This window comes from Onychomys torridus, chromosome 15 (assembly GCF_903995425.1).
Source record: "Onychomys torridus chromosome 15, mOncTor1.1, whole genome shotgun sequence".
NCBI lineage: Eukaryota > Metazoa > Chordata > Mammalia > Rodentia > Cricetidae > Onychomys > Onychomys torridus.
The window spans coordinates 19,081,973-19,098,802 of record NC_050457.1 but is presented as its reverse complement, the minus strand read 5'-3'; the positions used below and the strand labels follow the sequence as shown (position 1 = coordinate 19,098,802).

The following is a 16,830-nucleotide window of genomic DNA, read 5'->3' as shown; positions in this document are numbered from 1 at the left end:
GCCAGCCTGGTCTACAAAGCGAGTTCCAGGACAGGCTCCAAAACTACACAGAAGGACCCTATCTCACAAAACAAAACAAAAAAAACAAAACAAAACAAACAAACAAACAAAAAAACCCAAAAAAGATACTGAGGCAGGGGCTAGAAAGATGACTCGGTAGCTAAGCATGCTAGTCGGTCGTCCAGGGACTGGATTCAGTCGGTCGTCCAGGGACTGGGTTCAGTTCCCAGCAACCACAGGGTAGCTCACAACCATCCATAACTTCAGTTCCAGGGGATTCAGCACCCTTTTCTGGCCTGTGCCTGCCCCAGGCATGCATATGGTACACTTACATTTGTGCAGGCAATTCACTCATACATACAAAAGAATATAGTTGTTAGGGAGGTCTCTTTCTGAAAACTCACTGTTTCTTCCTTCCGATTTTCATTTTCCTTATTGCCATGAAAGGTGCTGTAGGAAACAGGACACAGCGCCCCCCTCCGGCAGCGGCTTGCCTGCAGGTTCTTTCTGAAGCCACGTGAACATTCCACCAGTCACATTTTACTTCCAAACAAAATTCTCTTAAGCGTATCTATTGACATCACACCATTTCTCGAAGAATTGTTTGAAAAGGACTCTAAAGGTTTAACAGGTTGCGTTCGTGGTTTATTTTCATAGACCAAGAGGAACAAGGGTTCTGGAGCTGTGCAGTTAAGACCCTGGTTTCTGTTTTCTCAAAGGGCTGTGCTGTGGTGCGGCTCTAAAGTCGTGACTGAAGCTGGGGCTCTACCTCCATGGCATCTCTTCGCAGGCCTCAGTTCTTTACCTCAGGGATCTCTCCAGGAGACCTCACGGGCAGCTGTCTGCCTCTAGATGGAGAGATCCCAGCAGAAGCGAGCAGGGTGCTCTCCATCCCTGTCAAAGTCAGGGAACTCAGTCTGTGTATGCCGGTGAAGAGGCCGAGGGCGCTGGCTGGAGCTGCCTGTGACCATGGCAGGAATCTCTTCGGAGATCTCCGCTTGGTTGAAGCTGGAGTTTTGACTTCACCCAAAAAGAATTTCAGGGCCAGATGGCATGAAGCAGATGAAATGTATTCAACAGATTTTAAACGCGGATTGAGCATGAATGTTTATAGAAAGAGGCTCTCAGGGAAAAGATAAAACACACCCAAGAGCGTGGGTGTAAGCTCCCCAAGAGGGACTCATACGTGTAGTGGCATATATGATTGGCAGCTCTCAAGTTGCATCTAGGATGGGTCCTAAGAAACTGCCTCCCCTCTTTCCCTGTCCTTTAATTCCAGGGTTGCCCTGAGGGTGCTGTGGATTGTAATCTGATAGGATAAAACTGTGAGCCCAAGGGTCGCCAGAGGAGTTAAGACGAGTGTTTTATTATAAACCAGATCTCTTGTGAGAGTCCTTGAAAATTGTAGGTTTACAGAAGGGAAGGGGATAAATCACATAGATCCAGACCTTCAGGACCATGTGTTGTTATTTTAACATTCTTACTCGAAATACCTCCACAGAAAAGGAATCTCATCTCTGGAGACAGCTTTCCCAGGGGCTGTTCATTGTGCTGGAGTTCATTCATTTCTTCATTCCTTCGTTCTAGTGTGGGTTCCAGGGATGGACGCCTGGGATCTTACGCTTGCAAAGCGAGCCCTTTACTGACTGAGCCATCTCCCCAGGTTTGTGCCAGAATTCTTGACTCCCACTTATTGAGAGACTTGAGCCAGAGTTGGGGGTGAGGGAATTTCCTTCCTCCCCTTGTCCCTTAACTTTCCCTTTTTAACCTGCCTCAAGGGGGCCACACGGAGTTAGAACACCAGGAGGCAAGGGGCACTGGGTGTCATTTTGAAGGCTGGCTACCGCTGAAACCTTGTTCCAACATTCTGGCCAAAAGAGGGGTATGCTTTTAGTTGGTGATAACTAGTCATGACAACAGACTAATGTGAGCTGATGTTCAGATCTGTGACATGAGTGTCTGCTACTCACCCATGCCACTTGGCCAGTGTGACTCGTTGAGGTTCAGATCAAGATTTGTCTACTACCTCCAGCCCAAGTATACACTTGGACAGTTAGAAGGTTGTGTTCGATTTGTTAGTCATTTGTATAAAAACCTTTCACTACTTTTGGATAATCTCTTAGACAATCTTCTAGTCATTATTGTGATGCTTAAAAGCCTTTATTGTTAAGGAATTTTAAAATTTCTTTAATATGTATATCTACTTTTAAAGATATGTGTGTAGGTGTCCATGTCCACCTTTGAGCATGGAAGTCAGAAGAGCTTATCAGACCCCTCGGAGCTGGAGTTACAGATGTGTGGGGATGTTCACCTGCTTATGTGCTGGGATCCCAACTCTGGTCCTGATGACAGGGCAGCCAGCACTCATTTCTCCAGCCCCCGCCCCCCTTGTTCTGTTCACTTCCAAGCATTGTACTAAAAAAGAATTCTCGCCGGGCGGTGGTGGCGCACGCCTTTAATCCCAGCACTCGGGAGACAGAGCCAGGCGGATCTCTGTGAGTTCGAGGCCAGCCTGGGCTACCAAGTGAGTTCCAGGAAAGGCGCAAAGCTACACAGAGAAACCCTGTCTCGAAAAGCCAAAAAAAAAAAAAAAGAAAAAGAAAAGAAAAGAAAAAAAGAATTCTCTGGGCTGGAGAGTTGCCTCGGTAGTTAAGAGCACTGGCTGCTCTTGCTGAGGACCCAGTTCAGTGGGTCCCCGCACCCACGTGGTGGTTCACAGCTGTCTGTAACTCCAGTTCCAGGGGATCCAATACCCTTCTGGCCTCCTGGCCTCAGTAGGCTTCAGGCATGTAAGAGGTACACAGACATACATGCAGACAAACCACCCCCACACATTAAGCAAACAAATAAATAGAATTTTAAAAGACTTCTCATGTTGTGGATGTTCACCAGCCTCTATCTCTCCCCCAGGAGTCTTTCTCCTAAGCTTCCTCACGTCTATCCATTTCCTCATTCTTTCTGCTCTCCTTTGGATGCAAAGTTGGGCTTTTTAGCTCTGAGAGTCATGAGTCATGCCAAAATAAAAAGAATACAAGTTGAGGTAACAAGTGAAGACACGGGACAGCCCTTCTGTGTGTCTGTGTCCCTAGGGTGGCAGAGTCTCGTCCAGCCTTTCATGTTTGCCTTTGTTCCCGAATGTCTTCTGGAGATCTCAGGCCGGGCTGCTTTATTAGCCCCTGCTAAGGGCCGCGTGTTTTACAGGCGCAAAGCCAAAGTGCATTCTGTGAGATGCAGTTCCAGAGCATGACACTAAGGGGCAGCACACACCAAAGGAAACCTTGACGTCTGAGCCAGCCTCAGAAACCCGAATCTGCCTGGCTTTGGAACTCCAGCACGGAGGAGCCAAACTCTCAGCTCTTAAGTCCAACTTTAGCATTTCAATCTTTGCTGTCTTTTCTGTTGGAAATTTTTTGTTTTGTTTTGTTTTGTGTTTTGAGACAGAGTTCTCTGGGTAGCCTTGGCTGTCCCAGAACTCACTCTGTAGACCAGGCTGGATTCAAACTCACAGAGATCCACCTGCCTCTGTCACCCAAGTGCTGGGATTAAAGGCGTGTGCCACCACCTGGCTCCATGAGAAGTTTTACCTGTCACTTGATAGCTTTGTGGTTGAATACAACATTGGTGGGACCTATGCACTCGGTACAACTTGCCTATTTCTGTGCATATGTAACTTCAGTGCTTAACCTAGTTACATTTAATTGCAAATTCAAACTGTATTTAATCAAAATAACCCCTCTCCTTTTGATGAACAAAGTTTTTAATGCAGAATAAAGGCAGTTAAATAATTGTGCAGGTGAGCTGGACAAAGCCCAGTTCTTGGGAGACCACAGATTCCTTCCCTAGTTCATTGTCCATCCACCACAACTTCCCCCTCCCTCTCTCCCTCCTCCAATCCTCTCTCCCTCTCCTTCTCCAACACCCCCTCCCCCATTCTAAAATAGGTATCATTTCGTAGCCCAGGATTGTCTTAAACTCCCAAGTCTCAGGCTGACCTTGAACTTGCCATCCTCTGGCCTCAGCTTCCCAAGTGCAGGGATGCCAGGCATGCACCACACAGGTGGCTACAAGCAAGAGGGTTCTGAGCACTTCCATGTGCCTAATTTTGCAATAAGTGCTGCGGAATACAAAGATGGAGCCTGAGATTAAGGAAATCATTCCAAGTGTGGAGAGTGGAGAGTATGTAACGGTGATTACAGGAATGTCCCCAAAGCACAGTGACTGGGCTCCTGTGACAGGGCTGGGGAGCCGGGAAGGATGCAGGAAAGTTGCTGCAGGAGGTGATATTTGCATTCCATCATCCATGAGTGGATGGGATGCAGGCAAGGCAAGAGAGCTCCATATTTCCATTTGTGTGCAGGCCCGTCAGTGCCCAGCCGTGTGGGCATGGATCGCATTGTGGTCAACTACTGACAGCAGAAGGGTGTCAGACATCAGTAGCCCAGATAGTCAGCCCAGAGTGTTGTAAGGAGCCTAGTGACCCAAGACTTGAAGGTGGCAAAGAATGATGAGCAGTGGACATTTAAACAGTGACAGAAGCTGGGGTGGAAAGTGGCCAGTGGGTGACTGAGATGGTCCCAGCAGGAGGTGGGAAGAGCATAGGCATCTTAGCTGAATCCTAATCAAGTTTATGGGGTTCTTTAGTAAAAAGGGGTCTAGATCATCCTGGTGCTTGGCAGACATCTGGACTAAAGGTTTAGAAATTATAGACGTGCCCAAGAAAATTCCGGGAACAACATTTCAGAGCTGGAGTGTATAAAAGTATTCACAATTGAGGAATAGTGGCCACAAAGACTCAGGATGGTCTTAGCAGAAAAGTGAAGAGACCAGCATCATCTGTGTTCTTTGCATTTAACACACTCCAGAAAAAACAGCTGTAGGATTTTCTTCAAGATAAGGTTCCTCTGGCCACCACATCTGGCTTTTTACATGGCTGGTAGGGCTCCAACTTGAGCCTTTGTGCTCATGAGTCACCGTCCCAGCATCCTTTCCTTAAGGATTTTCTTAGCTGGAAATCCCACTATATATTCCTGCATACACCGTTTTCCTATCATCCACATTTAGCAGGTAATGCATTCCTGTACTTGATCGGGCTAAAATCGGTGGCAATTGGACAAGCCAGGAAGACTTAACGCCCAACCACCTTGTCACTCATAATGCGATCCAGGTACTAGTTGAGGCCCCAGCGGTTCTTTAGGCCGACACAAGTTTGAGTGTGCGTGGGCACGCACACACACACACACACACAGACACACACACAGACACACACACAGACACACACACACACAGACACACACACACACACTGGTTTGAACCAGTGTTTCTTCTTTGCTCCTTTTAGACCCCATCCTAGTCATCAACTTCAATAACTACGCCTCTACCCATATTCCCACATGAGCAGAACAGAGGGCTTTTCCTTCCCACGCCGCAGCCACAGTCTTCCCTAAGGCCCGGCATACACCCACCTTCCTCCATAGCCCTTGGGGCAGCGGCGCACACCTGTTCATTCTGCTGATTAAAAACAGACTCAGCGGCCTCTGAGTTGAGTCTCTTGTCTCCGATAATTGTCATTTGTTGGGAACAGGTGTGCCAGGTGGAAACCCAGCGAACCAGGGCTCGGATCATAATCGTGAACACCTGTAGACAGCTGCCGCCTGCTGCACGGGTAGGAAGTAAGAGGTTTTCTTTCTCTTTTGCTTTATTATTATTATTTTTTCAACTCTGTGTTCTAGCAGGACTCTGGGCCTGTCGAGTAGCTCACCTACGAACTTTTGGTGGCACACAGACTGGAGGAGTGGGAATTGGCAAGCAGAAAAACCACCGGCAAAGCCTCATCTGCAGCTTGCTCTAGAATGCGTGGAACACTGTCTTTAGTGGACGATCCTTACAGTTTAAGAAATATCACTTGTGTATTCTATTTTCAGGAAAGAGTCGACGTGTGCCCCGCATCTGCTTCCTTCGAACAAGTGCTGTCCACCCTGGTTTGGTGCCCTGCTCTGGGAGGAATCCGCTCTGCTACCAACATGCCCACCCAGCTGGAGATGGCCATGGACACGATGATTCGAATCTTCCACCGGTACTCTTGCAAAGAGGGGGACAGGTACAAGCTGAACAAAGGGGAACTGAAGATGTTACTACAGCGGGAGCTCACAGAATTCCTCACGGTGAGGCCATTTCCCTGCCTCATTTGCTAGGGTGTAGATGGGATATGGCTTTAGGGGCAGGTATTACGTACATTCTATCTCCAATTGATTTCTAGACCCTAAGTTCTGGGAAGAGCCCTTGGAAATGTGTGTTTTCTGCACACATTGGCAGGAGTCACTTTCCTTTCTACTGTATAAAGCTCCAGGCACACTACCGTTATTAATTATGATGATAACCCTGGGTATAACTAGTTACATCTTTTATTGCTGCAGCAAAATATTGAATATTGGATTTAAAAAAAAATAAACTCAACGTAGTTGTCAACACCTGGAGAACCTAACCCTAGTAAGTAAGGAAAATGGCTCCAGGTTACTCCTTTTTGTATGTTTCAGGGACACAGAGACACACAAAACACATGTTGTTTATCAGAAATTCAAATGTATCCAGGTGTCTAGTATTTGTACTGGCTGTATCTAGCAAACTTGGTACTAAGCACCTTCAAATGAGTTAAAGCGTCTTCATAGCATGTGGATAGAGACTGTTCTTCCCACGGGACAACTAAGGGAATTCTAAAATGTTCCATGATTGCTCAAAAGCCTACCGATGGTAAATGTCACTCATTGTCCCTTTTGACTTTGAAGCTGCTGTTTATATGTCACCCAACTATCTTCAGGTGTCCTGGTCTTCTGCCTGCAATGTCCAGGACATGCATTTCCGGTATCCATAACTCACTTGAGCCTGCTACTATTTGCTTTTCTGGACCTTTGGGTCTGAGCTGGCGTTCTGTGGACCTGGGACAGGGACTAGGCTCCTGGCTTGCTCTGGTCTTCTTGTAAATAGACTCGCGGGGATCTAAAATGAGAATATGTCCATACAAACCGAAGGAAGGTGTGACCTCAGTCGTCATGACGCTCCAGGCCTCCGAGTTAGAAACTTCTCTTTTTCTCTTTAGTGCCAAAAGGACCCCCAGTTGGTGGATAAGATAATGCAGGACCTGGACGCCAACAAGGACAACGAAGTGGATTTTAATGAATTTGTGGTCATGGTGGCGGCTCTGACCGTTGCTTGTAATGATTACTTTGTGGAGCAGCTGAAGAAGAAAGACAAGCAGGCTGACGCAAGACAGAAGTAGATGCAGAGTTCTGTGCCTGCTGTGAGTCTATATCCTTCCTATCCCTAGATACAGTGATATGACTTGTAGATATTATATCTGTATGCTTATTAGCATTAAGTAAGCTATATTTGCCCTGCCGTATTGATTTTACACAAATATTCCAGGCCTTATGCCCTCTTAAAAATTTACCTATACTATTAAAAATGTTATGCTTTATTTGTCAAATAGAGAGCACCCCCAAATGTAGCCACTTTTAAAATGAGACTCAAAGCTGGTGAGCTTCCAAGACCTCATTCTTAAATCGTGGATTTGCAATTCCTTTGTGACTGAAGAGATTCCTCCGCCCTCCCTACAGGCTCCTAATTGTGCTTCGAATAGCAGAAGCTGTGAGGGGCTGTGAGCAGAGAGGCTGGTAAAGAGAAAGGCTGGCCTTGGTGAGTTAGACTGGGCTGGGTGGGTTCAGGACAAGAGCTGTAAACAGCGAATCTTAGTTGGTGTGTAAACACCCTCCCACTTCCCCGGGGCTGAGTGTTTTACACCGGATACCAGTTCCCACAGCTTTCCCTGGGGTTAAGCGGCATCAGGCCTTGGGGATGAATACTTGCTCCCTTCCCTCTCTTACTCTTAGTCTTACTAGAGTGTTCCAACTTGTCTGCTGGGCCTGAAATTAGTGACTTGGACAAGAATCCTTGACTAAATGTCAGCTTCTGGGGATCCAGACTGTGACAGATAATCGGGAGAGTTGGAAGAAAGGACGTTGGTATTTGAAGTGATGGATCCTAGGTACTAGGGAAGGTGGGGTACAGAGAGCACCTATGAAGGAGACACTGCTGTGTCTGGGTGAAAGACCGTGCTGTCTTCTCGCCATGGCTCAGGATTCAGTGATGGAGGTGAAGGCATGCAGCTGAAGTGCTTGCGGGGAGAGACTGGCAAGATCTATGGGGTTGATAGGGTAGACTGCTGTTGGCCTGACACACAGCCTGCCTTTCTCTACACACCAGAACTCTGTTTCTGCAGGGTGGCATGTGATGAGCAGAAAAGATGTGTTTCCCAATAGGTTGTACTGCTGGGGGAGCCGGGCTTACCGAACAACTGAACTAAGAAAGGGAAGCAGAAGCCTGCTAGGAATCTCTGGGGATGTTTTGCCATCTCTGGGAGAGGCTGTTGGTCTTCTACCTATTAGTTCTTCCATTTCCAGTGGAATGTCAACATGAGGCTGGGGGTAGGGTGGGGAATGGAGCATCCATCTGGTCCCTGAGGATGGTGGAGAGCAAAGACAGAGGGGTTGTCTGTCTCGAACACGGCTCTCATCTCCCAGAGAATCAGAGCCAATTTACTCTGTGTCAAACATGAGTGACCGTGGCCAGGGAGATAGCAGGAAAGCCAGGAGGGTGTGGTGCCTCGGAAGCCGGGGAAGAAGCAGTGAGAGCCGGGAAGAGGGTGAAATAAATCACCAGGAGTGAGATGAGAAGAGAGGATGGGAGGCTAGACTCTCACGGCAGAGGTCATTGTGACGTCAGTGATGCTGAAGGGGCTGATTTGGTTAGAAAAGGCCCCAGTCCCTGGCCCACAGGTGGTAGGTTCTCAATAGGTATTTCTGTAATAAACACAGGAAGGAATTTGCCAGTCACTGACGTTCTAGATCAAAGACCTGCTACATTTCCTTTACATAGAACAATGTTTTTGCCTTCTTCAAACCAGTTTTAAGCAGAGTCTGGGGAGTATTCAGCAGGTGGGTAAAACACTTAAGAGAAAAAAAAAATCGGTGCTCTGCAATGCACTTACCCCTGTCTTTTAAAGGGACAGAAGAAAGTAAACAAAGTTGGACATGGAGATTGACTGTGTGTAGCTTCTTTAATTTTTTTGTCATTTTTTTAAATTGAAAATAAAAACTTCATACAATTGAGGTTGCTTTGCTGTGTCCATGAAGGCCTAGGCATCTTCAGGGGCCTTTACACTTTCCATTTCAATTTGATCTGATGTTTGCATTTTCTAAATCAGGCTCACTGAAACATGGAAAGTAAATCCCCAAATTTCCTCACTGTTCTGGTCTTGGAAGGATGTTCTCCAAACAGAAGTAAGGGGGAAACAATGTTCATTTCATGGTGTTTCTGAAAATCAATCAAAAGTAGGGAAGAGCAATTTATGCCTCAAATTAGATTTCAAATGAGTAAGGATTGCACAGTGTACCCGAAGTCCTTCTCAAGTAAACGGGCTTTCCTTCATCCTCTACACCCCTCTCCTCCCTTTGGCTAGCTACACAAAATAATTTTGTTGAAGGCAAAATTACTTAGTGCCTATGTCGAGGGACGCTGTTTGTTGTTGTTGTTGTTATTGTTGTTGTTTATTTTTCATGTTCTAGAGTTTAAATAAACTTGAAGTTCAAATACATTCACAAGCTGTCTCTGAATGGGTGCCTGTCAGTGGTCATTATTTACTGAGGTCCTTACGCAGAGCCTGAGACTGTGTGGAGTCTTGGGTTTGAGAACTACTGACCACGTTAGAACACTGAACAAGAATAGGGCCAGGGCTTTCCAGAGGCAGAGGTGGGTAGGACAAAGACATGGGGAGCGTTAGTAAAGAACGAGACACATGGGCAAGGCCGCGGGCGTGGACTAGCAGGGATGGTTTGGGAGAGTCAAGTTCTAGGGTATCCAAAGGCATGGGGTGTAGGAAGGCAGGAGAACTGGGTAACGGGTGCTAATGTGAGCAATCTGAAATTTGTTTTTAAATGGCCTCCTTAAAGGTTTAACTCTTCACAGCCGAGGTGTAGAGTTCTTTCTTCATCTTACGATGGCCACACTACTTTGAAATATAGATCTCTGAGTCAAGCATAGTAGCTCACACATGTAAGACCAGCATTGGGGAGGCTGAGGCAGGAGAATCATTTTTTGTCTCAAAAATAAAAGCAAAAGTAAATAGATAATAGACAGCCAGATATATAGAGAGATATGCTCCACCACCCTGCCCCAATGTTCTAATTTATTTCAGTAGGGCCTAGGCAACAGCACTCCATCAGATTTTGACCAGTGTTAAGCCTCATTCAAAAGGCTGAAAGATGGCTCATCAGTTGAGAGTGCTTGAGGTTCTTCCTGAGGACCCAGGTTTGGTTTCTAGCACCCATGTTGGTGGCTCACAACTACCTATAACTCCAGCTCCAGGGGATCTGACACTCTCTTCTGGCTTCCATGGGCACCCATTAGCATGTGACTTACGTGCGTGTGTGTGCGCGCACACACACACACACACACACACACACACACACACAAAATAATAAAGACTTATCTACTCTAGACACTTTGCCTCATAGTAAATGTACTTGGACATCAAGTTGTCTAATGACTACAGTATCCAACTTCCCAGCCCTGATGTCTTATTTTAACCGAGAGTCATGCTTTTCTAGCCTAAGGTCGCATTTACCCCTGGTGTGCCAGTGTCCCCGACTCTCCATCCCTTACTTTACCCCTGGCTTTCTCCCCCCCTAATGTCCTTGTGTTGTCTGGTTCTCTCCAAAGGGAGCATGACCCAGCCAGAGCTATTGACTGTGCTCTTAAACCACGCCTCTCTGCGGCCATTCTGAGTTCTCCCGGTTTATCCTAGAGTCTAGACTGTTTCTGTTAGCAGGACCTGTAAGTTTATAGAGATGTGGACTTCTGACTCCTCCCACACCTAGGAAGCATGATCAGATATTCATGTGCCCTAAAACTGGAGTGTCTCCTCCTCCTAGACAACTCTCAGCTGGCTGTTGACCGGATTGTTGGAAGCCATTCACTATTTAAACGTGTTTTTCAAATTTTATTTATTTAGCGGTGTGTTTGTGTGTGGGCATGTGAATCAGAGGACAATTGCAGGTTCTCTCCTACCATGTGGATCTCGGGGATTGAACTCAGGTCATCAGGCTTGCTCCTGAGCCGTTTCCCTAACGTGAGCCTTAAACAGCAGGATTCTGACACGATCTCAGTTTGGTTAAAAGACATACACAAGAGCTGGCACGATAGCTCAGGGAGTAAAGGCACACATATACACATCATTGCACAAATGCAGTTTCAAAAACAAATTTTAAGCATGAGTTTTAAAAGGAAATCTTAAGGAAAATTTCCTATACACTTTGAACATATTGGAAGTACGTCAGAGAAAAACTTGTGGGACACAGTTCAAAAACCCCCAAAAGCAAAGTTCATATATTAAATCATTATGTTAGGGGCTTTTGAGAGGGCTCAGTGGGTAAAGTGCTTGCCATACATGCATGAGAACCCGAGTTCAGATCCCCAGAACCCATGGAAATCTGGACTCAATAATGTGCAGCTGTAATCACCATGCTTTTGTGGCAGGATGGGGGTAGAGATTCCAGAAGCTCATGGGCCAGATAGCCTGCGGTTTGCAGGAGCAAAAAAAAGGAGGAGACCCTGTCTCAAACAAAGAAGATAGTGAGGATGAACACCCAAGGTTGCCCTCTGACCTCCACACATATGCCATGGCATGTTGAGTGTCCACATTCATACCCACACACCCCGCAGACACAGAGATTTGAAGAGATCAGTACATTGGAAAAAAGAGCCTCTTAAATCAGTGTTTCTTACAATTTCATGTGAGAAGTTTATACAGTTGCTTCAACTGTCAATAGAATTTCAAAATATGATACACGTGAACAGAGTCCCAGCCTTACTTTAAAGAAGTATTATTTTATGTGTATTTGTGTGTGCCCAAAAGTATATGTATGTACACTATGTGCATTCAGGAGCCTGTGGGGGTCAGAAAAACCATCAGCTTTCCTGGAGCAGGAGTTACAGAAGGTTATAAGCAGTGATGTGGGTGCTGGGAATTGAACCCAGGTCCTCAGCAAGAACAGTGAAAGCTCTTAACTGCTGAGGCATCTTTCTAGCCTGCCCAGCCTTAATTTTGTCCAGCATCTTTTATATACTATTCACAGACAGAACATTTCAGAATGTCAAGCCTTGTTGTTTGAAGTCTAAGTAAGAGCTGACTACACAATTCCACAATTCCGGCTAGCTCAGAAAGTACAGCGGTGGTACTGGAGTAGACGTTTGACCAGCTGATCTCCTAGAAGCCAAGGACAAGCTTAGGCCCAAACCAGCAATTGGCTGAATATTGAGGCTAAAATTGACTCTTGAGGCATCAATGCCAAATATTTCCATTATGTCCCAGCTCAGCTTGTTGGTCGTCAGCACTTAGCTTATTTCCTGCTCCTAGCACTTAGGAGTAGTGCTGCCGTGACCAACCGTAAACACACCCTTGTGAGTCTTCAAGGAACTTTCTGTAGGATTAAAATTGAAAACTGGCCTTTACGCCAAAACCTATATATTTAAAATTCTTTTTGATAATGTCATGTTTCTGTCTAAAAACCTTATGCCACCAAGCTTAGTGGCACAGGCCGGTACTTCTAGTTATTCAAGAAGCTATGGTAGAGGGATCACAAGTTCAAGGGCAGCCTAGCCAGCTTGGCGGGCACTACTGTTTCAGTAAAAGGGGCTGAGGTGGGTATATAGCTTAGTGGCAGAGTAATTTCCTAGGTTCTGAGTTCAATCCCTAGTACTATAAACAAATAAATAGATAAACAAATAAATAATCCTCATGCCAATTTGTACTTCAGAATCTCTGTGTGAATTTTGTTTTTTCACATCATCACTAACATTGGATATTTTCCAACTTTTTTTTTTTAGCATGATGCTATTTTCTTTGCTTTTTTATTTTTTTTTTTATAGACTGTTTCTAGAGGAGTTTTAGAGTCATGGGAAAATGAAGGAGAAAGTAAATAGCATCCCCAGAAAGCGACACTGCTCCCCTAGCTTTCCCACTGTTATCTCCACACACCAGAATGTTCTCCTTGTTACAATTGCACCTACAGCAACATTGCCACCCAAAGTCTGCAGGTCACAGTAAGGGTCACTCTCGGTGGTGTATGTCCTATGGATTCTGACACATGTCTGATGACATGTCCATCATTGTAGAATCCTATCAAACACTCCCATTGCCTTAAAGGGCCACCTGCGTCCACCTGGTCATCCTTTCCTCCGCCTAACCCTGACAGCCACAAACATCCTTGTTGTTCCTATCATTTCTTTTGTTCAAAATGACATGTATATCAAGTCATACACTGTGTAGCCTTTCCTGATGGCCTTGTTTTACTTAGCAATGTGCACTTGAGTATCCTTTATGACTTTTCATGCCTTGGTCGTTCATTGTTTTTCAGTGCTGAATTCCACTGTTCAGTTGTGTTATAGGTTGTCTGGTCATCTACAGAATGACATCTTAGCTGTGTCCAAGTGTTAATACTTATAAATAAAGCCACCGGAAACACACCAGTTGCTGTGTAGATATGTTTTTTTCTTTATTAAGAATTTATTTATGTGTCCATGTATGTGCATGACTATGTGCACATGAGTGTAGTGCCTTTAGAGGCCAGAAGAGGGTGTCAGATCCTCTGGAGCTGGAACTACATGGGAACTGCTTGATAGGGGTGCTGAGAACCAAACTTGGATGATGCAAGCAAGAGCAGCAAATGCTCTTGACCTCCCAGTCATCTCCCTAGACATGGCTGTTTTGTTTGTTTCCAAGACAGGGTGTCACTGTAGGCCAGCCTGGCCTCGAGCTCATGGAGATCCACCTTCCTCTGTCTCCTGAGTGCTGGGATTAAAGGCGTGCACCACCACACACAAGGCTACATGTAAGTTTTTAATGCATCCTGGTAAGCACCAAAGAATACAATGACTGAACCACGAAGTATGACTGTGTTAGCTTTACAGGCAACTGCCAGCCTGTCTTCTACAGTGGCTCTGCCATTTCCCTCCCTACCAGCGGTGGTTGGGGTCCGGCTGCCTCATGTCTTTGCCTGCATTTGGTGTCATCAGTATTAGGATTTAGAGTATTCTGATAGGTGCATAGTGATGCTTCAGTCTCATGTAGAGTGTCCCAATGGCACATTGCACAAGCTTGTTTTCTGCTTCACTTGTCTTCTTGGATGAGGTGTCTCTTCAATGGCCACAACAACCACCACAACAACAGCCACAACAACAGCCAGGTTGTTTCCTTATTCCAAGAATGTTCTTTAAAATGTTTTATTTTTATCTTGAATTATGTGTCTATGTGTGTGTCTGTGTGTTTATGTACACATGAGCACAGTGTGGGCAGAGGCCAGAAGGAGGTGTCTGATCTCCTGGAGCTGGAGTTACAGGCGGGTTGGTTATGAGCTGCCTCTGTGAGTTCTCTGCAAGAGGAGTATGCGGTCTCACTGGCTGAGCCATCTCTTCAGCCCCAAGAACCTTCTTTGGATATTTTGGATTTTTTTTTTTTTAGATATAATTTGCATTTTAAAAATTATAAATGTAGCTGGGTATGGTGGTGGTGCACATCTTAAATCCCAGTACTCAGAAGGCCAAGATAAACAGATGCCTGACTTGGAGGTCAGAACCAGTTCTACGGAGGTACCAAGTTCTCCCTGGTCTACAGAGTGAGTTCCAGGCCAACCAGGACTATACAGAGAAACTCTGTCTCAAAAACCAAGACCAAAATACTATAAATGTATTATAATGCATATCATCTTGTGTATTTGGTATCTAGTTATAGTTAATTTTTTTTGAGTCTCTCTCTCTCTCTCTCTCTCTCTCTCTCTCTCTCTCTCTCTCTCTTTCTCTCTGTATTTGGCTTGAAAACCAAATTCACTGGGCCAGGTGTGGTGGCACACTTTTTAATCCCACTACTTGGGAGACAGAGAGACAGGATAGTCTTTATGAATTTGAGTCCAGACTGGTCTACATAGCAAGTTCAAGGCCAGCTAGGGCTACACAGTAAGACTCTCTCTCAAACAAACAAACAAACAAACAAACAGACAGACAAACAGGAAAAAAGGAAAAGGAAAACCAAATCCACTGTGAGACCTCTTTGCCACTGGGCCTCCAGGCCCAGCATACTGAGACATAGTGTACTACACTGGAATGTACCCAGGTTCCAAGAAAGTGCCTACTCTCTTCCAGGAAAGGCTGTATGGGAATGCTCCTCACTCTAAGTGCAGCCTAGAAACAGCCAGCACAAGGACGTGAATTACCATAAATGTGTCCAATTTAAATGTTACCATCCTCAGCATGGGGCGTCTACACAGCGCTTGGCTGGAGTTCCTTGACTGTGTGGGCCTGTGATGACAGGAAGTTCCTGGAGCTCCTGGAGGGCTAAATAGAGTGGAGAGCACCCTTGAAGCCTCCTTCGCAGGAGGGGGTCTGACTGGAATAGCACTGACTTGTTCAGCAGCGACAGGAGGGGGCAGCACTGATCAGCAAGGAGGGACCCCAGAGAGACCGAGTCTGCAGCAACACCCAGGAAGGAGTGAGGCTAGAGAGCTGTGGGAAGTAGTCAGTGCTCTGATCTGATCTGGAAACCCACAACTTTAACAAGGAGGAAAACATCTTTTACAATTGCTCTTTGTAAAGGCAGAGTGTAGAAGGAAACCCAGTGTCGCTTGGCACCACCGTTTCCATCCTGGGTTTTCTCAGCATGTGGATCTATGTCTGTATTTCAGAAAAATGAAGTTGCCTCAAGCACACACACACACACACACACACACACACACACACACACACTGTACTAGATGGTTTTATGTTAACTTGACACAAGCTAAAGTCATCTATCTGAGAGGAGGGAGCCTCAATTAAGAAAATGCCTCCATAAGATTGGGCTATAGGCAAACCTGCAGGGCATTTTCTTAATTAATGGTTGATTCGGAAGGGCCCAGCCCATTGTGGGTGAGTCCACCCCTGTTCATATGATCCCGAGTTCTATAAGAAAGCAGGCTGAGCAAGCCATGAGGAGTAAGCCAGTACACAGCACCCCTCCATGGCCTCTGCATCAGCTCCTGCCTCCAGGTTCCTGCCCTGTTTGAGTTCCTGTCCTGACATCCTCAGTGATGAACAGCGGTGTGGAAGTGTAAGCCAAATAAACCCTTTCCTCCCCAACTTACTCTTTGGTCATGGTGTTTCATCACAGCAATTGGAACTCTCACTAACACACACACATACACACACACACACACACACATACATGTATATACACATCCATACATGTATATACCTGATTAGCTTCCCCCCCCCTCCCCGAGACAGGGTTTCTCTGTGTAGCTTTGCGCCTTTCCTGGATCTCTCACTGTAGACCAGGCTGGCCTCGAACTCACAGATATCCGCCTTCTGCCTCCTGAGTGCTCTGATTAGCTTTTTAATTGATATATCATAACATAGTTACTTGATTTTTAATTGCCGAGATTAGCTCTAATATTTATTTATTGTTTTTTTCCAGTTACAGTTTTTTTTTTTTTAATATTTGAAAACAAAACTAAATTCCTCCTCAAGTAACTCCTCCAAAACAAACAAAACCAAAAAACAGATTAAATCATATTTACAGTGGATAGACCTAGCAAACATCAGTATATGCAGTTAAATACTATGTCTGGTACTGAGGTACAAACCTCAAATAAACAATATGCAGTGTTCTGGGCATGGAGGGGGCCCCAAGTTTTCACTGGGGTTTGAGAGACAAGATGGGAAAGTGAGAGAGTCAGGACATCTGTTTAT

General features: G+C 45.6%; 1 protein-coding gene across 1 annotated transcript; it reads left to right on the top strand.

Annotated features, from left to right (window-relative positions):
* The first annotated feature begins 6,020 nt into the window (after nt 1–6,020).
* Nucleotides 6,021–7,273, top strand: S100z (S100 calcium binding protein Z). Its single transcript, XM_036207484.1, has 2 exons — nt 6,021–6,161; nt 7,094–7,273. Exons 1-2 carry the CDS (start codon nt 6,021–6,023, stop codon nt 7,271–7,273), a joined length of 321 nt encoding a protein of 106 aa, XP_036063377.1.
* Nucleotides 7,274–16,830: the final 9,557 nt, after the last annotated feature.